At 39.4% G+C, this 25,249-nt stretch overlaps 1 protein-coding gene across 1 annotated transcript; it reads right to left on the bottom strand.

Annotated features, from left to right (window-relative positions):
* Positions 1–5,146: 5,146 nt before the first annotated feature.
* On the bottom strand, positions 5,147–16,745 carry CD5L (CD5 molecule like). Its single transcript, XM_072647333.1, has 6 exons — positions 16,598–16,745; positions 15,730–15,756; positions 11,439–11,756; positions 9,117–9,443; positions 7,007–7,327; positions 5,147–5,571 (listed from the first exon to the last, which is right to left on the bottom strand). The coding sequence occupies exons 1-6, from the start codon at positions 16,623–16,625 to the stop codon at positions 5,564–5,566; spliced, it is 1,029 nt and encodes a 342-aa protein (XP_072503434.1). The 5' UTR covers positions 16,626–16,745; the 3' UTR covers positions 5,147–5,563.
* Between the last annotated feature and the right edge of the window lie 8,504 nt (positions 16,746–25,249).

Here is a 25,249-nt window from a genome sequence, read left to right as displayed (position 1 = left end):
ACAAAGTCTTCTACCAGTAGAATTTTACATTTTCCTTATGAAATGTTTCAAAGTTAGGAGCCATGTTGCATTATATAAAGTACTGCCCCTTTAGGATTTGAACAATTTTATTGATGGAAAGGGGAACAAACACAGAGAGAACCTTTAAGAGGAAGCCCTCAGAGAGAAATACTTGAGGAGAAACAGAGCTCTGAGGACCTGAGAAGAAAGAGTCCCTCAGATAAAAGTACTGAGAGAACCCAAGAGAAAACAGTTCTCCAGAGGCAAAAGTACTTACTGAAGACAGAGATAGTTGAAGTGACTTGTTTCCCAGCAGCTAATTTACATGTGACTCTTATGAGCACTTTGAAGTTGAAAACTGGGAAATCCTGATAACTAGAACTTTCCAATCATATATAAATATGCATATATAGAGAGAGAGACATATATAATAGTAAGGTGGGGTGTAAGGTGCTTAAGGAAGACTAGTATCTCTGGTGTGAGGGCTGCTAAACCTTCCTCAGGGCTGCTTTACAACATTGGTATCCACCTGATTCACACAACTCTGACCTATGACTCCAAGAAGCTGTAGTATGGACTGAGGCCACATCCTGGTAAACCATTTTGAAAGAGGGGCTAAACCAGGATGAGGTTAATAAGGAATCTCAAAGTCAGTGAATTGGGGAGGGGATGTCTACCCTAAGTATGTGAAGACTTTCCCTGATGGGATGGGAGGATGACAACAATTTGTTCCAATGACCATGAAGGCAGCAGAAGCAGGCGCTGTGGAGTGTTTAGAACTTGGTTAGATATCTAAGATGCCCAGGTCATCTCTGCATCCCAAGTCATTATCAGTCATCTTGACTTTTATCTTGCTACTGGGCTTCAGTGACTCTGGAAGAAAGAGTGAAGCTTTTGACTTTAAGCAACTCTGCCTCATTGAAATCCAATTTAGGCCTGAGTCAAAAAAGATTACCCATACCATTTTACCATCAAGACTAAAGGGAAGAGAGAGGTGGTACATGATATTTTGTTTGCAGATTATTGTGCACTCAGTGCAGCCTCTGAGGCTGAGATACAGCAAAGTATGGATCAAATCTCTACCACTTGTGCTAATTTTGGCCTGATAACACCAGGAAAACAAAGGTTCTCCTCCAGCTAGCACCAACATCATCCATATGTAGCAAATGGAGAAATTTTGAATGCTGTGGATAAGTTCACTTATGTTGGCAGTATTATGAGGTTGATGCACATATTGCCAGAGCTATCTCAATTTTGGGGAGTCTCTGAAGGAAAGTGTGGGAGAGAAGTGGTATTAGGCTGCCAACCATACTGAAGGTCTACAGAGCTGTTGCGCTGACCTCATCGTTGTATGCCTCTGAAACAAGGACAATATACTAGTGCCATGCCAAGAAACTGAATCCCTTCCATTTGAATTGTCTTAGGAAGATTCTGAAGATCAGCTGGCAAGATAAGGTACCAGACACTGAGGTCCTTTCTTGAGTCGAACTGCCAAACATTCAAACTCTGCTTCAGAGAGTGTAACTCCAATGAGCTGGTCTTGTTGTTCAAATGCCAAAAGTATATTTATCTAAAAGACTATTTTACAAAGAGCTCACATGAAGCAAGTGCTCACATAGAGGTCAGAAGAAGTGATACAAGGACACTGTCAAGATCTGTCTTAATAACTTTTATATTTGTTGTTAGACATGGGAGACATTGGTATAGAACCATCCAGCATGACATGTCCACATGAAAGAAGGTGCTCTACTCTATGAGCAAAGCAGAGTTGCAGCTGCTCAAAAGAAATATGAGGTGTAAGACATCTTCACTCCAAATAGTTAGATGGACTATTTGTGTCCAATCTGGATTAGAGCCTTTTGAGCTCATGTTGATCTGATAAGCCACAGTCGAACACACAATACCTCAACCCCAACTTAGTGATATCATTTGGGCCCTTTCTGAGCACAAGGAGCAACAACCAACCATTGAGGTGGTAAGATGTACATAATGTATGTATTTCTTTATGCCCTACTTCTATTAAAAATGTTTCAGCAACTTTGGGGTTCGTTATTCTTTTGGTTTTGCATTCCTAAAATCCAAGTAATGCCTCCCTGTCCACTAGTTGTAAGTTAATAGTTAGAGAAGCCATCTAAAATGTTCTCCCTATTGCCTTGTGACAATGCATGGATAAAGGTATCTCCTCAAAGATCCCCAAATGTAGACATGGAAATAGTGGCAACAGATGAAACCCTCTCTCTTCACTTGTGAAAGTGTTATAAAGTCCAAAGTGAGGTTGAGAAGCGAGGAAAACCATTAGTAATATCACAGCCCACATGATAAGATAAGATTTCCCCTAATATATACAGGAGTTCTAGGAGAGCTTTTGGGCTCCTACTTTGTCTGTGGATTTTCATGCTAGTTGTTAATGATGGGACGCATCCCCATTTAAAACACTCTGGAACTTCTTAAACAACTATATTTAAGTACTTTAACAGACTCAAAGGCCAGCTGACTACACCCCAAAATGTTATTCCAATATGTTTGACTTAAGATATATTAGTTTGGTAGGGGCTTTCTGGTGTGGCTTTTCACTTAACACAAAATCACCTGTTTGAGAAGTTTGCTACTAAATGATGAGAAAAACAAACAGGAAAGCTTGATCACCTCCTCTACCTCCAATAATCCTGCCTTCCCCAAAATCTAAAATACAAAAGGATTGTCCTTACATTGGTGAAGGAGCTTACAAGCAGATGTATTTGGAGGACAGGATGGAAGGATGGCAAGAGGCAAGGTTAGACGTGATGATGCCCGGGCCACAATGATGAGCTGCAGCTGGAGACTGTTCTTCTAATATTCAAAAATTATTATCTAATTCAGTAAACAAGCAATATCATAGATATTCCGTATATCAGTAAAATCTGTAACATGTATATTTATGTATATATACATATGCTAGGACATATAAATATCATTTTACATGTCCACTGTGAATATAGGCATACAAGTACACATTCATCCATACACACACATGTATCTAATGTGTACATACAGTTTATGCACATATATGGGCACGCACCTACACGTGTGTATAGGTACGTGCACATGTGTACATATTTACATGTGTGTATTGAGAAAATAATTGTTTTTATTATGTTAATAGCCAATTTTAAATACAGGATCCAAAGATCCTCTTTTTGATTAGTTATTATATTATTAGTTATTCATTATTATTTTATTATTGATCATGTTATGTATTAGTTATTATTAATTATACTAGGTTCATAGGTCCAGTTATTAATAGAGTTTTTTTCTTTTTTTTACTTCCTCATTTAAAGACTGGATCCAAACAGCCTCTAAAGGACAGGGCTGATAATGAGACTGGGTTAACATTCTCCTCAGTCTTGAGCAAGAACCCAACCAACTGGGAGAGTTTAGTTCTGATTAAAGGGTAAAGAGAATCTAATCTAGGTGAATTCTAGCCCATTGTTCTATTTAGTTAAGACTAAATGGAGGAGGTTCATGGAGGCAAATGATGTAGGTATGGAGATGAGTCTGTGTCCAAGAATGATGACATGATCAAAGTCCCCTAGCCCCTCATTAGGACAAGCCCATTTCTCATCATACTACTCATTATTTCATTAATTGTTAACCAGTCAGAGTTGATTTCTACCTGTCAGGGACAACACCTTTTCCAAAAGCATTTAACCATTTGAGCAGCCTCCATGATTCATTTTCAGTTGCAGAGAAAAGCTACTGACTCAATTTTTTGATTATTTGCTAACCATAATTAATAAATTGATTGATTACCCAGAAACTCTCTTTCAAATTTTTCATTCATCACCGTATGCACATAACTATACAAATTACAAATTTTCCTAACATAAAAGCTATCAATAGTGTGACTTCTTTACTTAATTAGATAATAGTATATATATACACACATATATACATACATACATGTACATGCATTTACATATACACAGACTTTTTTCTCCAGAGAACCAACAGTTAACCATTTACTAGCACTCCATTGCCTGTTGTCATCAGAGGACAGAAGGTATGTGAATTCCTAGGTATTCTCTGGAATTTGGGATGAGTTGTGGACATATAACATTCCTTGCACCTGTCACAAAGTCTAGTCATGTGGGATAACAAGACCTCTTAGATAACTCTCAGAAAGCACTGGTCTCCACACTCAAGTGAGATAATATTCATAAATAACTTTATAGACCTTAAGCAGTGTAATGAAGAGTTATCATCATGATATTACCCTATGGAAACAACCCTCCAAGCCTTAGGATGTGGTCAATAAAGGCTATTTGTGGAACTCAGTGTGATTATTGAAACTGACTACATCGAACATCCCTCTAATTCAGGTATCCCCAAAGACATTCTCTACTGAACCAGGGTCCTATTTTTAGCTTCTTTCTCAGATAATAGCATCTATCTCACAGGGTTTTTGTGAGGATAAAATGAGATAATATTTGTAAAGTGGTTTTTAAACATTAAAGATCTATAGAAATGCTGGCTATGTCAGTTACTCTTTAAAGGGGAAGAGTTGTCCATGGGTCAAATCCTCACATCCCCTGGATTCTCTCTGATTTTTCCTTTTCTTATTCATCTGCCAGGGGTGATCAGTTATCCAATTGTCTGATGTATATTTGTAGGATAGCTATATTTACTTAAGATACATTTCATCTACCTCTAAATCAGGGGTTATTAACTTTTTTTGGTGTCATGAAACCCTTGGGCAATCTGGGGAAATCTGCAGATTCTTTGGGATGTCTTTAAATGGGCAAAATAAAATACAGTGTTACAAAGGAAATCAATTATATTGAAATACAATGGAGAAATTATTTTTAAAAACTTTGCAGAACCCTGCGTTATTAAAAGAGGTTCAAAAGATACATGCAAATTGGGGGAAGGATCATTCCTTATAGCTGTAACACCAATGCTTGTCAGAGTGAATGAGCCAGTCCTCGATCTCAGGAGATGCTGTGTACCCACAGTAAATGTTTCACCCCAAGCAGGTCCTTCTGACCAAAGCTCTAAAACCAAGAGACCCTGCTGTGATGAGATCTGAAGCTCTGAGTAGAGCCAAACACTTTTAAGGAAATATTGTCAATGACTTCTTATAATCTATACGAAAGAAACTAATAGCCAGTTTCCTTTGATGCTTTTATTAATTCACACGCACAGGTCTTGTTCTGATAACTCAGCAAGAAAAAGTACCAATGAGACAGAACTGGACGATCCCAGGTGGGTTGCAAAGAGAGAAGAAAAGTTAAGAGTCTGTGCCAAGGGTCTGCAGTCAGAGGAGGAGACTAGAAAGTCAGGAACTCAGCTCTCCATCAGGTTTGTCCTTCCTCTGTTCTCACACATTATGACTTCAGGAAGACATGAAAGGTTTGATCTCAGAGTAGCAGATTATATGACCCAGGCTGAAAGATTCCTTGTAGAGGTAAAGGAGAAGCAGATAATGCCTTCTGGTCCATCAGAAGCCATGAGACAGATGGAATCCATGAGCCTGGCAGGAGACATTGCTGGGATTGGGCTGGGATCTAGGCTCCAAAAAAGGGTCCTATTTTTCTGTAAAGAAGATAACACAGTAAGGAAGGGAGCTGTGAGGAGAGGGAGTGGGGAGAAAGTGAGTCTGATGTAACTGAAAGAGCATTATATTGGGAGGCAGAGGACATGGGTGTGAATCTCTGGTGACCTAATCTCTCTGGAACTATTTCTCATTTATACAAGGGAGGGAGGTGTGTTTTGGGGGAGAAGGAGTTCTAAGTTCCATTTTAGTTCAAAATCCACTAAGTCCTTATGGATAGCTCTCTGGTAATCTAAAGAGGACTAGGTTATAGTACAGGAAAGAGGGGGCCATCCCTGACGTCACTGCTCACTGTTTTCGTTATGGCCATTCCATATCAAAAACAGGGTGGTACAGATCCTATAGGATCCACTCGCCTGTCTCTTGAAATGATTATAAATTAGGACTCTAATTTTTCCTGTCTGTACAACTGGGACAATTTCCTTATTCTTTCTGAGTCCCAATTTTCTCATTTGTAATAAGAAGACAGTAACACTGTCACTACTCACCTCACAGGGTTTTTGTGAGAAAAGCACTCTTTAGAGCTTTAAAGGACTACAGATATAGAAATTATGATTGTTGGTATCATAGCTTTGTCCTTTGTAGACCCCAGAATTGGGGATGTGATTCAGAGGTGCTGAGCACCAGCCAGTTCCCTGACCTGATCTCAGAATAAGGAATACACACGGGGCAGGGAGCATTTCTGATTGTCTCTTCCCTATTCTTATACCTTCTAATCCCTCTGCTTGAAATTCTATTTCTACTAGAAAGAAGAGCCTCCAAAGAGGCAGGAGATTGGGACTACATGATATTCTCACACAGAACCTTTCTTCAAATCATCCAATAGCCACTGGAAACATTGGAGGATTGTGGTTGAGGGACGGGGTACCATTTTATTGCCCTGGGAATTTCCATTCTTCAGAAATGGGAGCTGGTTTTTCTAATATGATCCAAGGGTCTTCCCTGGATGTAGCCCATGGAATTCTAGGGAGTAGGGGTAGCTCTTTCTCATGATCTTGCTTGGGATTGACAAGGAAGAGAGAGCAAGGGGCAGTGGGAAAATAGTACTGGACAAGGAGGGAGGTAAACTTGAGTTCTAGTCTTAGTTCTATAACTGTGTGACTTCAGGTTAGTCATTTCCTAGCCAGCCTGTGTTGATTTTGTGACTGTCATTTCCTCCTCCTTTCCAACCCTAAACATTAGTAGGGTTCAATTACAGACAGTAGTCTGATGACAAAAGGATGATGTGTCCTTGGTTTTGACCCTTTCCTGGGAGACTGTGCAAGATCACCAGCTTCACTTCTCCTCCAGAGCCATCTGAATCCAGTGAATTCATCAGGATGACTGGAGATGGAGATGAGCTTAACAGGGTGATATTGCCTCCTACTGTTAATTGGAATCACACACCCCTACCCCATCCTTGGTCCTCAGGCATACCAGAACATATCACAGACACATCCTCCCGGTGGGTACAGTCATGGTAGCCCCAGAAACGGTGTTTACATTGTTCCAAGGATGTCTCTTTCCCCTTGCAACGGACATCATCCAACCAGATATGGCCTTTCCCATGGCCAAAACTCTTCCTGGCTCGGGACTTCTGGAAGACGGCCTTCCCACACTTCAACTCCTGGCAAACCACATGATCTTCCTTTTCCCCCCAGCCATCGTTGCAAACAGAGCCCCAAATGCCTTTGTGGAGCACCTCTAGGCGACCTGAACAATTCCTTTTTCCATCCACCAGCCTCAAGGCAAAGCGCTCTGGAGGAGAAGACAGAGATGAATGAGCAGTGGATGCTGTAAACCTAGGGGCCTCAGGACATATTTGTGCCCATTTTTCCTTCTTCTACTAGAGTCTCCTTTTCCTTAATAACATTATGTTTCAATAACAACAGGATTCGAGCACTTACAACTGAAAGAGACCTCAGGAATCACCCAGACTATGAGAGTATAGCTGATATTTGCAGACAAATTCATGTTCATTATTTCATTAATGAAGTAATGTGGAACAGCCACAAGTCAGAGATAGGATTGAAAGATGGAAGGAATGTTAGAAATCATCTTGTTTTTACTCTCCTTCCCTCATTTTATGGATGTGGAAACTGAGGCCCAGGAAGTTTAAGGTTTGAGCCCCAAACAACACAAGCAGTGACAAAGCCAAGATTCCAAATCTAGTCTTGTGTTGCCAAACATGGAGCTGTTTCTTCTTTAGTCTTTCAAGTAGTAAGCAGGGCAGGTATTCTTATCATCATCTTACAGAGGCTCAGAGAGAAAAAGAATAGTATACTGCTGTGGGCATACAATTGGCTTTATAGTTGAATCTAAGCTCTGATCGCTGCTACACACATAATCTTGGGCAAGTAACAACGCCTAGAGGGGCGGCAACTAGGTAACAAGATCTCTTAGGGAAGTTAGTTAACAGTGAATAGAGTGCTGAGTCTGGAATCAAGAAGACCTGAGCTCACATCGGGCCTAAGATGCAAATCACTAACTCTGTCCACCTCAGTTTTCTCATCAGTAAAATGGGAATAATAATAGAACCCACCTTTCAGGGCTGTGATGACAATCAAATGAGGTATTTGTAAAGCACTTAGCACAGTACCTGACATATAGTAGGTGCTTAGTAAATGTTTCTTCCCTTTTCTCTCCCCTCCTAATGTCACAAAGCTAGTGAAGGAAACTGTTCAATCCACTATATACTATGGCCAGCTGGTTGTTGTGAGGATCAGATTTGTAAAACTTGCACCGAGTAGGTGCTTAATAAATTTTCCTTCCTTCCCTCTAGGACTCACTTTCCTAATTATTAAAATAAAAAGACTGACTAGAGTCAGAGTTCCTCAAAGTAGGTACTGGAGGCCCCACAACCCTTTTCAGAGGGCCCATGAGGTCAAAATTATTCTCATAATAATACTAAGGTGGTTTTATTTCTAGTATGGAAAGTATAACCCTTAAAGTTATTTTTGTAATAATATTAAGATGCTTTAATTTCTATTGTGATAAATATCAATGGATAGAAGTATATATAAAATTTCCTAATAATTGGAGCTGTCCCAGAGTGTAATGGGCTGCCTGGAGAAGAAATGGGTTCCCACTCACAGGAGGTCTCAAACAGAGTAGAAGTTCGCTTATTGGCTTATTGGGCATCTTGTATATCTGATTTGTTTTCCCATCTTGTATGTATGTTGTTGAAGTGTGAAGTGGACAAGATAGGTGCAAAGTACTCTTTAAATAATAGATTTCAGTGATTCTGTGGCCTAGTCTCTTAAAAACAGGTCTCTAATGAACAATTTTTACAAGAATACTTAAAGTTGATAAGACCCAAACAGATAATTAAGAGCTCACCATGGGTAAATATGTAACGACTTTGGACTTCCATGCAGCTCAGAAGCTACCATTAACTGACCACCACTTCCTGCTCCTTCCCTCTAAGGGCAAAGTGTTGCAGTCCTGATAAAGGGAACCAAGTCTCTATCCTCTTAAGGATCCCCAAATATACTGAATTAATTGAATTAGATTTAAACAGTTAGATTCCTAGAATCCCATGCATTACCTTCACAATGGACCCAGATATCATCCTTGTGGGAACAGTTGTTCTCCATTGGTACAAATGGACAGTCATTCAGGGATGCTTCTGACCCTTGGCATTGCATTTGGCCTGACCAGATGTTCCCTGTGCCCTGTTGATCCTTGTTACAAGAACCCTTCGTCAGAATGGGTCTTCCACAGCCTAGCTCCCGACACAACACCTTGGCATCCTGGAGGGTCCAGCCTTCATTGCACACAGTAAGCCACTCCCCAGTATATTTCATCTCCACTCGACCAATGCAGTGACTAGGGCCATCAGCCAGCTGGACTTCATTGAAATTTAGAGTTTCTTCTAAAAAAAAGACAGTGAAAAGAACCTAAGATATTAGTTTTACAATCAGATCTGCTTTTTAGTAACAATTTATGTATTTGTTTTGATTTTTCACAGCATTTTTATATCTATTATTTCATTTACTTCTCCCAATAGTCCCATAAGGTAGGTCTAGGTAATATTATCCTCATTTTGCAGATTGGAAAAATAAGGCCAAGGACTGTCAGGTCCTGGACACTGCTGACCCCCTAAGGATTTAAAAGCAGTGGGTTTAAATAATTAAAACAAACAGGTAGCCACCTAGCTACATCATTGGATGAAGAACAGGAAGTGATCACAGAGTTGATTTCATCCAGTTCCTTCAATTTACAGAAGGGAAAATTAAGGACTAAAGACTTTAAGTGAATGGTCTATGGTCACCAAGATCATAGGATTATAGCTTTAAGGCTGAATGGGATCTTAGAGATCTGGTCCAATCCCATCACTTTATAGAGGCCTCATCTATGTGGAATTCATCTCTTGTCTGGACAGGTGGTGCTAGCCTGCATTTCCTTCTCCTTATTTCCAGCCTCGGTTGACTTTGTACTCAGTCCACATGCCTGCTCTTCATGTCCTAACTTCTTTCCCCTTATTGCTTGGTTCTGAGGGTCTGCAATTCTTCTACTCCGCATAGATTTTCTTAGTTTGATGCTGCTTTATGTCAGAAGGAAGGCTCATGAGCAGCTCCAAGGCAAACCATCCCCAGAAACTCAGGCATAATCTAGCCCGTTTTTCTTAGTTAGAGAATGAGACCAGAGAGAGTAAATGCCTTTTCCAAAATCTGATAGCTAGTATGAAATATGTCTAGTATGATTGCATATTTCTTACTGAATCAGGGAAGAGAGAGAGGAGGGAGGGAAGGAGAGAATTTGGAACTCAAAATAAAAAAAAACACAACTTAATATTAAAAATTGTCTTTACATGTAATGGGGGGGAGGGGATAAAATTTTTTTTTTTTAAAAAAGAATTGATGGGACTTGAATACAGGTCTTTTGGCCAAGACTCTGCATTTGACTTGTTTAGAGCAATGAAACATGATTCTTGGAGATGATAGAATGCACAAAAACACAGAAAGTCTTTACCCATGAGGAAATAAATAAAGTATGTATTACAAATATGTGTTAAGTGGATGTGAATTATTTTTTGATATGTGTGTATCCTGTTCTTCCTAACTAGATTGTGAACACCTTGAGGACAGAAATGTCTCACCCTTCCCCTTCACTGACTAACGGACAAATGTGAAATATCTAGCAGGTTGGCACTCAAAAATGTATGTGTGTGTGTGTGTGTGTGTGTCCGTGTGTGTGTGTGTGTGTGTACTGAGTAATCTTAGGATTGGGTGGTTTAATTGATGAAAGCTCCCTCCAGGATGTAGGTATTGAATAGGGTTATTATGGGTGTGTGGACAACTAGGTGGTGCAATGGATAGAATACTGGACCTGGAATGGGAAGAGTGGGTAGAATGAACTGGGTTAACATTCAGAGGGTGATTCTTCCATGGAGCATTTTATAGGATTCTAGATGGAGATCTGGAAAACTCAGGTATTATCACAACACAATCATTTTTTTCAACAAGGAAAAAGCCTGGAAAACCCTAAAGAATTTGCCCAGTCCCACAGTGAACCTTGGCCAGAGTAGAAAATGATCATAAAAACATGTCAACATGGAGGAGTTGCAACCTAGACATTCAGAATGTTTTGGAAAGAGTATCAGACTTGGAGTCAGACTTGTTTTCATGTTTCAACTCTGATGCTCATTAGTTGTGTGTCCCTGGACAAGTCTCTTACTTTCTCTGATTTGTTTCTTCAACAGTAAACTGAAGATAATAATAACTTGTACTGCCTTGTAGGATTGATCTGAGGAAGGCACTTTGTAAACCTTAAAAGCACCATTATAATTATTATAACAACTAATATTATAATTTCCTTACTAAGTACAGAGTCATCCCAAGCCCTCAGGTGATCATTAATAACTCACCTTTACAGTTTACCCCTACATCCTCACTGTGATCCAGGCTACATTCTATAAAATCTTCCTCACATTCTGCCAGCGTCTCTTCTGTCCCATTGCATTTCAGGTTCCAGACGTGCTGGCCTCTCTGGGCTTTGGGTAAATAGATATGGCCAGCTGGCGTAGACATAAGTGGTCCACATTGTAGCTCCCGGCACACCATAGCTGCTACTTCATTCGTCCAATGATCATCACATACAGTGCCCCATTGCCCATCCTTCCACAACTCTACCCGGCCTTCACAGCTTCTTCTGCTTCCCACTAGGCGCAAACTATGAGGGACATCTGCAAATGACCAGACCAGAAGGGAATGAGAGACCTTGAAAATGATCCCACAGAGCAGATCTGGGGAGATATTCAACCAGAACCATAGCTAGGAACTTTTACACCTGGGTCAAACTTACAAAAAATGGCACAGTTGGCATAAAAGCCCCCTTTCATTTCAAGGGGAAACAGAAAACCACTTTGTAGGAGGAGAAAAACCTCAGGACACACCAAGGTCACTGCTTGGGAGAAAAATGCCCTCCTGTAGCTTCTTTTAACTAATTATTCTTGACAACTAGGTGCTAAGGTCAGCTATATTTTCATACTTAGCATCCAAGTTGACTGATTACTTCTGGGGTAGAGTTATAAGCCTCATAACAGATAGATATATGCCAACCTCACCTCCTCACAGTTGTCATATTAGTGATAAAAGGGACCTTAGGGATCACTTAGGGTCACAGAAACCCCAGCACAAGTCACAGAGAAAGGCTTACCTAACTCTTCCTGAATTGAGACTGACCTGAGGTGTAGTCTGTAGAGCACCAGCTTTCAGCACTAGGGAGGACTTTGGAGACCACCTTGTTCAATGCCCCCATTGGAGAGGAGAGTAAACCGAGGAATGAAATTAGTGTTGGAGCTGGGTGCCCTGATTTCTAGTTATTGAAATTTGACCTCCCTTGAAGAACCTGTCTCTTCCCTCCTCTGGCTCTCATTCCCTGAGGCTTCAGTTCCTTCAGTTCCTCCAGTTCTCAGAAAAAGTGACTCAGAAAAAGCAGCTGAGCAGGAAAGGGCTCCCCTTGGGTTTGAGGTTCCTGAGATGGGAGGCAGAAGCACACCCAGGAAGGCACAGCTCTCCAGTAGAAGTTGAAGGACTGGTGCCATCTTCTGCTTTGCCATCCTTCTTCCAGGACAGACATCATTGGGGGGGTCTCAGTCTAGAACTCTTCAACCTAGGGAAACATTTCCCTTTTCCTGGCTCTATCTCCCATACTCCTAAACTACCTCCTCACTCCACAGGAAGATCCAGGTTATTTTCAACCCAGGTTTCTTGCTCATTCCCTGCAAGAAAGTCTGAGAATATGGGGAAGGAAAAATTTAGAGGTAAAGAAAAGTTTGTAAACTCAGGGAGGCAGGGAGGAATGACCCTCTAGAAAGGACTGAAATGCTGCCTCCCTTTACCCATCTTTCTCCACTTGATATTCCAGACAATCATAAGTGAGGCTGGGGAAGTTTCCTAGTCTGTCTCGAGCATTGTTCTGTAAGGCAGTACCTGAATGACCACCACCATCATTATGGAATGGGGCAGCCTTGCTCCCCGGGTCAAAGTCTGGATCCTGCTTGCTTCTTTCTCTTCTTATCCAACAAATCCCAGAAGACAAAGCTCTGCTCCCACTCCCATTTGTACCATCCTGTAGCCCTCTCATGTCCCCTAGACAAATTTTCACCCCAGCCCACACACCAGGCTCAGTTCCTGGTCTTTTTCCTTAGAGAATCATACCTTAGAGTCCACCCTTTTCATTCCACACATGAGGAACCTGAATGCCTTGTAACTGGATGATTTGCCCTAGATTCTACACCGACAAAAGTCAATGCCAGGTTCCAAACCCCAGGGGTTCTAGTACCATATTAAAGGCTCTCTCCCTGTACCACACAATCTCTTTCAGTCACCAAAAAAAAAAAAAAAGAGCTTTTGCCCCAGATGAATTTTCCATTCTTGAGGAGAATTCACCACCCTGGGGGCCCCAGGCTATTTAAATCTCCTGAACTTGAAGGAGTCAAGAAGACTGAAGTTCAATCATGTGACCCTGGGTGAGTCACTTAACCTCTCTATCCCAGGCAGCTCTCTGAAACTAGAAACTGTCAAATAATTGTTGACCTATGCTGATGAAAAAAGTTTCCTCACCAGGAGTTTCCCATATAATTGAAACAGCAGGGACTCCTAAGCACATAATGAAGTTGACTTGTTGTTCACTTGTTTTAGTTTTGTCCAGCTCTTTGTGACCCTATGTCCTATTTTTAACCCCATCCACTCCTTCAACATCCCCTTGCCCCTCCCCGCAAAAGACCTACTGGTTTCAATTTTGTTTTTTGGTGAGGGAAAGGGGAAGCTCATATTTGATTCACACTGAAGTCAGGTTTAGTTCTGATGAACTCAGAGGTTTCAGGCTTCTTGATTGTGAGGAGTGGCCAGAACCTCAGAACACCAGTCTTTGGGGAGACCCACAGGGCACACATGGAGGCCATGGGTCTTTGTAACACCTTAACTTCTCCCTGGACAGTATAGAAAATGGTGGGGTAGATGCTTTGAAGCTAGAATTGTGACCTTGTTCCCACAGAGGTAGCCTGGAAAGTGGAAGGAGTTTGGGACCTGAAGTCAGAAGAATTAGTTTTAAATTATGACTGAATTTAAATTCTTTACTAGCTTTCTGACCCTGGGCAAGTCACTTCAACTCTTTGACTCTCAGTGTGCTCATCTGTAAAATGAAGACAATAATTCTCATCATACCACCTACCTCACAGGGATGTCTTTAAGAAAGATCTTTGTAAACTGTAAGGTGTTTTTAAAAAACAAGTTGTTATTCATTTTGGTTAAGATTACAAATGTTCAGGAGGAATGAAGAATTGGAGAAATAGACTGAGGATTAGGAGTAGGCTTGATATTAAGCGATCAGTAAATCTCTCCCCTTGAATAAGGAGGCAGTAACGAATTGTATTAATAGCTTATACAATAATAATAAGTTACAAATGTATGACACTTTAAAATTTAGAAAGGACATTTCACCCTTTACCGCATCCAAACAACAATTTCTCAAAGTCCAGGAAGATGACTGTTCTGACACCCTAGCCATCCAGCACCTTGACCATGTTGACCTTTATCTCCAATCAACCTCTGCAACCCTGAAGCATAAGCGCAAGCAGCATCTGAATGTCACTGGGACAAGACCTTGAACACTTTCTACCTACATGTGCCATGCTCTTCTTCCTACTGGATTTGCTTTTATCCCTTCAGTCCCACAATGCTCTGTATTCTCCTGGTCCATCAACTTCTTTCTGTATTCACTTGCCTCTGTAGCCAGCCTGGGCTCTGAGATTCTCTGGATAACACCTCAGATTCCCTTGTCTCCCTCTCCTTTTGAGAAGAAGAGGTGGAGTGGCTTTTAATTACTAGGACTAAATCCTAAGTCTCTCCTGCCTCCTAGACTCATAGATTCTTTCTATTACCTCTCCAAGGCCCTCAGTGCTCCTTGGGAATCTTTCTGTTAATTTTTAGGAGATTGTCTGTCTGATAGACGATAGACCCTGATAAATCCTAGCATGTTATGCACATGGGCTGACACAGCCCTTTTATTTCATTCTCCTTAAGCCCCACAATCCACTCCTAATTGCTGTGGCCTGGGGTAGGCCTAGGACTGAGTAACCCAGAGCAGAGAAGTGTGTTGGCTAACAAAAAAGGATGCACTCTGGGCTGTCAGAGCCTCATAGAAGTCTCAGGGTTGGAGCAAACTTGAGAAATCACCTAGTTCCATCCTCTCATTTTACTGAAATGGAAACTGAGAATGAGAGAGAAGGAAGTAATTTGTCAAATATCACCCAGGGAGTTAGTAGAAGAGTCTCATATAAGGGCTAAAATATATCGATAATAAGTAATGAGAGTCTGAAAATTCATCACCTCATCTGCACTACAAACTCTAGAGATTCTGAACTCAAGCAGCCACGTCAATAGTTTGTGGTGAAAGAATCCTGGGAAGAAGCAAAAGTGGAAGAAGAATTATGAGAAACCACTCTCTCCTTCCCCCATTCTTGGGGGTGAAAATAGAAAGTTATTGGGCAGAGATTCTCTTCTCTGGTGGTTGTCCTTGGGCTGTGATACCTCAAATGTCTCCTCACAGCTCAGGAATCTTCAAAACCTCATCTCCTCTAGTTGGGGCATATATATTTTTCAGGCCTGTTTTCCAAGGCTATCTATTTTCCAAGGCTAAAAAAAAGCACTTACCTAAGAAGCCAAGTCCAGTGTCTATGGCTGGGAAAGGAAAGGAGGAAAACAAAATTAGTCAGTCAAGAAACATTCATGAACCCTAATATGGAGCCCACACTAACCTATGAACACTGAGGAAATCCATAGAATTTCAAGAGAGGAGCCCTGCCTTTCAGACATTTATAGGCTGTGTAGGGAGGCAAGATGTGCACAAAAAGAAGATAGAATGTCTGATATAAATGAACCATCCTCAACAAACCATTCTATGGCTCATCAGAGGAGGGGGAAGATCCCAGGACCCTGGAGTGCTTAGGGAAAGCTTGATGGAAGACGGGGGTCTATTCTACGTCCTGAAGGATTCAGATAGACCAAGAAGAATGAGGGAAAGGGAATTACAGGAAGCAAAAACAGCTTAGATAAAACCACAAAAAAGGAAATTAGATAAGATGACAGAAAGAAGGTATATGTTTTATTTCCTTGCTCTGCTCTCCACCTGTGCCTCAGTCAATAACTTCATATACACTGATTAAATGTCTATTATGTGCCAGACATTGTGCTAAGACCATCTCTTTGTTCTATGAACAGAGAATAGTCATGGGTGAATTCCTTTAGGATACAAACCCAAGTTGGGCAAGGCTCTTAAACAAGACAGGAAAAGATCCAGAGGTCATATTACCCATTTATATTTGAGGTAAATAGGAACCAGGAGGGTAAAAAAAATCAACCACATAGAACTAAGAGGAGAGAATTTTGTAGCTTTCTATGTGAACAGTCTCCCATACATACAATGTGACTAATAATGAACTCCCTTGAACCCTGTACCAGGGGTGTAGGCTGTGAGGACTGAAGAACCTAAGGTAGGAAGGAACAAACTAAGAGCACTTACCAAGTATCATGAAGAAGAGTAGAACCATGGTTTGGGTGGTGCGAGGGTGACCTAGGGTCCGAATAATGGCCCAAGGAGACCTGGAAGCAAGTGGCTAGTGGTCAGCTCTGGCTAAGAGCGGGCAATTAAGTGCTGTACCCCAGTACTGGGCTGAAATATGTCAGATGATCAGGGGTCAATGGGTGGAGCTGCATGGAGCCCAAGCTTGCTGAGTCTAGCATTTATCAGAAGGAAGGAAAATGGTGGGGGCTGGTGCAAGGATGATGAAAGAGAACAGCTTGCTACTCAGACTTCTTTCCTTTCATCTTTCTACATAGATTGTTGCCCTGAATTATGATGAACAATGCTATCCATCCCCAGAGAAAGAACTGATGGTGTCTGAATACAGATTGAAACATACTTTTTAAACTTTATTTTTCTTGAGTTTTTTTTTGTTTGATTCATGTTTTCTTTCACAGCATGATTATTATGAAAATGTTTTCCATGACTCCACATATATAACCTATATCAAATTGCTTGCTTTCTCAATTGGGGGAGGGAGGAAGGGAGAGAATTTGAACCTCAAAGTTAAATAAATGTTAAAAATTATGTTTACATGTAATTGGGGAAAAAAAACAAAATACCAATATTAGATTGTTCTCCTGAAAAGTACAGTGGATTTCACAGGATCTCTGCTATGGTCTAGGAGGGTATTCCCATCAAGGTCGCAGATCACAACATATCCATGCTTGTGTATCATGCATGATTATTGGCCATCCCCTCCCATCAGTTTACTGCAAGGATCTCTCAACATGGCAGGATCCTTCTCTTCATGGATGAAGCACATAGGTTTTCCTTGAGTCGTTTCCATCTTCCTCTTACTCTATGACCTGCCCATCTTCTTTTTCTCTCACATATCTCTTTGATGGCATTATTTATATAATTTCTTCCACCTAATTCCTTGCTTGTTGCAAGGTTGCCTACCACCTGCTCATGTCCACTATACACCGGTCCAATACCTTTTGGATGAAGCTAAACTTAAGTTTTTCAGATGATGCAACATTCCATGACTCAGATATAGAGCATCATCAGAACAACATTAATATTCAAAGAATGGGCCTTAGTTTCAAGTGAAGCTTAGGAGTACCAAATTCTTTTTGCTTTCTTCCAAAAGCAAGCAGCCTGCTCTCTTCTTATTTAATTCCAGGTTCAACTCACTGTCCAGTTGCAGCATCCATCCAGTTGCAGAGACTGATAATATCTCAACCTCATCCATCCAACTGAATAACAGAGTTTGGACAAAAGTTATTTTTGACCCACATATTTTCTGTATGCATAGCTAGGTCCAACTTTTTGCAATGATTATGGATCTCATCATGCTCTGGAGATTGATATAACCAGCACAATATCATCAGTGAAGAGAATATCTACAGACTTCACCATCTACAGGGATCCTCCCTGCCTTCAAATGCAGATTCTCCCCCAGATTCCCTCCATGATAAAGGCAAACACCTTAGGTAAATCCATTTCATGCCTCACTTTTTATGAACAAGTTTATTTATTTTGTTTTTATCTTTCAAAGACTCTTAGAATTTTAATATATTAATGGAGACACTTTGTTGGATAGGAACCTTTAAGGTGATATGTTACTGTACAAAAGTTACATGGCTTGCCCAATTTCATTCAACTAGTAAGTTTGTAAAACTCACATCTTCCTGACTCTAAAGTTAGCATTCTATCCACTGCATCATCTAACTGCTCATCACTCATCAAAGGTGCCCTTAATACGTGTGCTGATTATTTTCATAAATTGTTTATATAGATAGAAAAGAAGGTATATGGATTGGTAGCTATTGATATTTACTTGGGCACCATTTTTGTAATTATTTTGGTGGTCATCTTTTTTGCAAATACATCATAGGAGCACTGCTATGTTAGATGATCCCTAGCCTTTAGTCATCTCCTTCCAGTTTGATAAAATTTGCCAGAACTTAATCTGTCATAGCCGCCAGCACCACTTTGGACACCTCAAGGTCACTGGCATGCTAAGATGTAGAATTAGGACTTCAGAGGAGAAGGCATAGAGTAGCTGCTTGATGACCATTGTTACAGCAGGAATGACTAAGTCAATGAATAAATTCAAATAAATATGAATTGATATTGTTATTAGAAAAGGAAATACAAAGATTTGTAAATGAATTACCAAGATTTCATGGATCGTATTGTTTATCATGGGAGATGGACACATACTGAAAAACCTATAATAATTTATATTCTAGGGATAAATTTATTGGAGGCCGTTAAGAGTAAGAGGACAGAACTTGTGACTGAAAGAATCATGGAAGGAAGACTTCATGGATGAGCAACTGTCATAGTAAATAAGGGCCCAAATAAAGATGAAATATTTGCATTCCAATATGAGGATATGATACAAAATGTCCCATTGGAATCCTAATATTAGGGATCATAGAGTGAATCTAATAAGATAGAAGGCCTGAGAGGGATTTTGTTATGTTTTGATGAACTGAAGGTAAGAAAGGAAAGACAGAAGGGAAAAGAAATACACTAGAAAGTGAGGAGAGGAAGGGTGGGAGAAATCTCACATAATAGGGGCATTCAAGTAGTGACTATTCAAATAAAGAGGAAGGGGTTTGAGGAATGACACTTAAACCTCATTTTAATCGGGTCAAAGGAAGAATATGACCATATTTGGGTGCAAAATGCAGATAGATAGATAGATAGACAGATAGAGAGACAGACACACAGACAGATAGACAGACAGACAGGTGGATTTAGGAATCATCAATATATAACTGAATCAAGGCTTCATGCCCTAACCAAATACTTTTATGCTGACCTAACGCTGCACTGTGCACTGTGCAAATGTTGGCAAAAAATGTTGGCCTAAGCCTACTGGAAGTGGGAGCTCTGGGAAACACTGGGCTTGCATCCCTGAGTATGTGCTTAGAAAGAGCAGTCATCTGGTGGGAATAAGGATTGAGATGGGGATGGGAGTAGGGAGAGGTAAAGGGATCACGATGGGAATGAGGACAGAGATTAAGATGGTGGCCACTCTGGACATGTTATTTATATCCCTTGATATTTTGCTCATAGACTTAATGAGAAATAGATCTATATCAAGGAGAAAGATCTCTCATACTGGAAGGTCAGACTAAAAGTGGTTAACATGGAAACAAAACCTCAGATAAATGAGAAGATGGTAAGGAAATAACCTAAGCTATCGTCAGTGAGTTCAAGTGGGCAAATTCTTAAATTTTCAGTGTGAGCATTGACACCTCAGAAATTAGCAAATGCTACAAATCAGGGCTTATTTTATTATGAAAGGGCTAGAGAAAATTATAATAATGTAGATTATACTTAAAATATGTTACATATACATTTTGTTTTGGAGAGCCAACAACACATCTATGAATAGGTGCCAAAGAATTTGGGTAGGTAAGTGCAATTTTCTGACAATGGAAGATGTCTGTTCTGTAGGCTAGTGAACTGTTTTTAACACCTACCAAAATTCTACATGGATCTGAAACTGATTAAATGACTATAGTTAATAATTAATGGATCAACATCCTCCTGGAGGGAGATTTCCTTTGAAATGCCTTGGCAATTTGTTCTTCAACATTTATTTAACAAATATTTTTTAAGCCTTCTTTATGCAGAGAACTATGCTGGGTGCAAAATTATAGAGAGTAAGGTTAACCCCAAAGAAAAGATATGAAAATACATTTCTTCCCAGCTCTTTGGCAGAGTTTAGGGTCCCTGGGTATGGAATATTCTGTTTACCTAAGTGTTGGTCAATTTTGCACAATATTTTTCCTCCTCCTCCTCCTCATTCTCCTCATCATCATCCTTCTTCTTCTATTTGTTATAAGAGTTATAAGAATTATAAGAGTTCCCTGGAAGACAGAGGCAGAATGTACAAGGAAAATGTACACAAGGTAAAAAAAAGTAAAAGATATTACTTAAAATCTACTTTTTTAATAGAAAAGGTAAATTGTGCTCAGCGTAATGTTTACAAGGGCAGAGAAGTAGGCAATATATTTTGTTCTTTATAATTTTGCAGCATTCAGTTTTGACTCTTTTTGCAGTTGCTATTCTTTCCATTTACATTGTTATAAACATTGTTTATATTGTTTTCCTAGCTCTGCTTACTTCTCTTTGCATCATTTCATATATATCTTCCCATGATTCTCTGTATGTCTCATGTTCATCATTTCTAAAGGCACAGTAATATTCCGTTACATTTACATACCACAATGTGTTTAGCTAATCCCCAATAAATGGACATTTACTTTGTTTCCAGTTCTTTGCTGACAGAAGAAGTGCTGCAATGAATATTTTGGTGCATATATATCCTTTCTTTGTGTCAGTGACCTTCTTGGGGTATATGCCTAGCAGCAGAAAATCTGGATCAAAAGCTATGGATATCTTAATCATTTTATTTACATGATACCAAAGTTCTTTCCAGAGGGGTTGCACAATTTCTCAACTCCACCAACAATGTATTATTTTGCCTGTTTTTCTACAGTTCTTCCAATGTTGGCTAATTCCATCTTTTATCATCTCTGCGAATTTACTGTGAAATCTCACAGTTGTTTGGATGTGTATTTCTCTTATTATTAGTGATTTGGAGCATTCTTTCATACAACCGTTAATAGTTTGCTAATCCTTTAAGAAATGTTTGTACATATCCTTTGGCCACTTCCCTATTAGAGGACGGCAATTTGACCTTTAATTACTTAAGGCCTGCACTATGAATATCAGTCATTCTACACCCCGATACTTCCCCTTTTCTGAATTGCTCTGATATTTCCCACTCACTTATGCACATCAGATGTTAGGTGTTTGGATGTACACATCCTGCCTCCTTAACTAATTTATATATTCCTGGAGGGTAGGGGTGTTTTCATGAAATTCTTTGGATATCATCATTGTACGTAGCATAGTGTAGGCTCCATCATACGGTTCAGTGAATGTGTCTTGATTGATTCATTGGTTTCTGTCCTTTTCTTACCCAAACATATGAATGACTTGGCCTCTCAAGTAACAGTTTTATTGAACCCTTCTGCCCTTGAGAAGTTGAGCTCCCTAAGCCTAAAGAAGAGGGGATTTTGAAGTTTCCTGAGCTCTGGAGAGATATTTGAGGTACCATAACCCAAGGACAACTTCCAGAGAGGAGTATCTCTGCCCAATAATTTTCTATTTCCACCTCAGGAGAAAGAGGAAGGAGAGAGTAATTTCTCCTAATACTTCTTCCACAGAACACAGTACTTCCCCTCTCACTTTGCCCCAGAGCTCTCACTAGAAACTGATGATTTGGCTGCTTGAATTTAGAATTACTGCTGGGTTTGGAGATTCCCAGGTTCTTTTTACTGAATAATGCAATTTAACCCCACAATTAAATAGTCTATACTCCTAAGGAGTTTAAATTATACTAGGGAGATACACCACATGAATAAATAAGAAAATATAGCATGTATACAGAGCAACTCAAAGCAATTTTAAGTAGCAGAGAGTGATACTTACTATAGGGATCAGTAAAAACCTTTTGTAGGAGCTAGCATCTGTCCTGTGCTAGGAAGCTACAACACAGATGTGAGGAGGGAGTGAATCCCATGTGTGGGAGACTACTCATGCAAAGACACTGTTGTGGGAAATGGAATGTGGTGTATGAGAAATAAGTAACAGGCCAGTTTAACAAGAAAAGAGAATTGTCAAATAAGGTTGGAAAAGAAGATCATATTGAGATTATAAAACGCTTTAAATGCCATGCTGAAGATTTTGTATTTTCTCTTACAGCAATAGACAGCCACAGAAATAAAGATCTAAACATTCATAATTTATTATTATTATTGAAATATAATCTGCAAAGTTTTTTTATTATTGGCCTGTCAGGGGAATAGTTCTCAAGTATTTCATATCCCCAACACATTCCCAATTCTAACCATCATGAATAATGATAACTCAAATTTATGTAGCACTTACAATTTACAAAGAATATTCTATCTCCTACTCCAATGAGTTAGGTTATACCTGTGTCATCATCCCTAATCTACAGATTAACATCAAAGATTCAAAAATATTAATTCCTAAAGGTCACACAACTCATAAGTGTTGGAAGCTAAGCTATAAACTCAGGTTTTCTGATTCCAAATTCTAAATTCCTTCTTTTGCAACATGTTGTCAAAATCTGATTCTAGACAACCTCATCTCAACTCACTCACCCAGTAATTTTTTGTTCCAACTAATTCAGAAAAAGTGAAAGCAGTTAAAAGTTCCTACTGTATCCTATAGTCATTCATGAATCTCCCTGAGGACCAAGGATCTGGGTGTTCTTTCTCATGTCCTTGAACTCCCAAGTTTTTATGTCCATCAAAACCAAATTCTGCATTGGAATGGATGAAACAGGACTCATATTTTCACAACTGAAATCTAGCAGAATTCTTGTGGGACATGGAACAGTGAGTGGGGAACCTTCCTGGGTGGTTAGTTTAGGAATGGGATAGAGGTAGAACTGAGTGGCTCCTCTTCTCCCCCTCACTGTAAAAGGTATGGGCCATTTCAAGGCAATATCTGAATATTTACATAGGCATATGCTAGAGGTCCCCAGTACCCGTGGATTCCCAAAGTTAGTAGCAGCAAAGTGAGTCTAGATAGAAAATATCCCCTTTATAGTCAGGAAACAGAGGCCCAAAGTGTATAAATAAAAGAATTTTCCTACTTATTATTATCCACACCAATTCCTAAGATCTAGGATGGAGAGGGAAATAGCAGAAAAAGACAGTTCATTTTTTTCCTACTCCATTTCTCTGTTTCCCTATCAGAATCACTTAATTTTCTAGGAATATGCTCACATCTTTCTTGACCTGATTAAAAAAATCATAGTGGTGGTTGAGGCTTCTAGAGCCTTGCTTCCTAACAGCACTGAAAGAGTATCTTCTTCCATCACTATTCACAGGTTCCTGGGCTCATTCAGGTCCCTGTGGTATAATCCAATGACACCTATTCCACTTTCTATGCCTCAGCCTTTGCAAAGTTCCTTGCTAGTGTGGTTGTGGTGGGAAACATCTGCTGACTTCAAAGAAGAGATGTGGAAATCCAGGCACTAGGGAATCATATGACGATAGTGGAACCAGAAAGAGACAGCCATAATATACAAGGAACTGGAATGATAATCACCTGAGGGGAACCCAGTAGTAGATGTCATTGGTCTAGGTAAGCCATCATACCCAGACATCGTCTGCCAAGTAACAAAACAAGTATTTGCTGATTTTCATTTGGGTGAATCCACATCTGAATTCATGAGGGAAATTTAGGGGCATGTTACAAATGTGCATGATGGTTAATCTGACAATTTGGGCACCTTGAATTCTGGGAGATAATCATCATCATCACTTCAATAATTACTCATTTCTATTGCAATTTAAGGTTTGTAAAAATGATTTCCTTAGAACAAACATGTAAGTTTATATACAATGAATTATTATACTTACTTTAAAGATGAAGAAATAGACTCAGAAATTATCACTGGCAGATCTGTGCTCCGATACATGGTAAATGAAATAAGTAAGATTCAAACCCAGGTCTCCTGATTCCAGGTAAATTATAGTACTATTTAAGGTTCCAACCATCATGTTCACTTTCATTTTTACTTTCCTTTTGCTTTTCTACTCTAGCCAGTTTTTCCCATAGTTTTTTTTTTTTAATTTAGCCATTATGTGACTTCTAGGAAATAATTTAACCTCCCTGGATTTCAGTTTCCTTCCCTACAAAATTAGAGGATGCAAGAAGAAGTGTTCTGAGGTCACCTTTTATTTTAAATTTTATGAACTGGCTCCTTTGTCTTCTGCAAAGAATCATTCACTAAGGTTAACTAGCCAGTTCATTTTCCCTATCTTGAGAATTCTCCCAGCTCTTGTCATTCAAAGTACATCTCTCTCTTTCTTTCAAATTTTATTCAACACCTTTTTAAAATATTTTTTTCCATTTAAATGCCCACTCTAGTGCTACATTGTTCAATCAATGTTTATGTTATTACACAAGGCACCATGCACATGTGGAATGGCATAAGGATATATGAAAGAGTTACTGTTCTCCAGAAACTCATAGTAATGAAATGGGGAGCAGAGAGAGAAAAAAAATAAGATAATAGGAAGAAGGTAAGAAGGCAAATATGCAATTAATGATTGTATTTATGAATGTTAATGGGATAAATTCACTCATAAAATTGAAGAGGAGAGAAAAATAAATTTGAAATGAGAATCCAACTCTATGTTTTTTATAAGAATATCATCAAATAAAGATTCAAATAAAAATTTTACAAGAATCTGCAAATAAAGATTCACAGAAATTTTAAATAAGGGGCTAGAGTAAAACGTATTATGTTTCAGTTAAAATAAAACAAATAGGAGTAGCAATCATGATCTCAGATTTAAAAAAAAAACAGCAAAAAATAGACTTGATTAAAGACATAAACAGGGAAACAAGACCTTTCTGAAAGTTACCATAGGAAATGAATTAATTGCAATATTTAACATATAAACATTGAATGCTATAGTATCTAAATACTCAAAAGAAAAACTAAATAAATTATGGAATTAGTATATAATAAAACTATAATAGTGAAGGTCTTCAAAGTACCACTTTCAGAGCTAA

This window comes from Notamacropus eugenii, chromosome 2, assembly GCF_028372415.1.
Source record: "Notamacropus eugenii isolate mMacEug1 chromosome 2, mMacEug1.pri_v2, whole genome shotgun sequence".
In the NCBI taxonomy this organism is placed as follows: Eukaryota; Metazoa; Chordata; class Mammalia; order Diprotodontia; family Macropodidae; genus Notamacropus; species Notamacropus eugenii.
The sequence above is the reverse complement of the archived record's forward strand: the minus strand, read 5'-3'. Positions and strand labels throughout refer to the sequence as shown.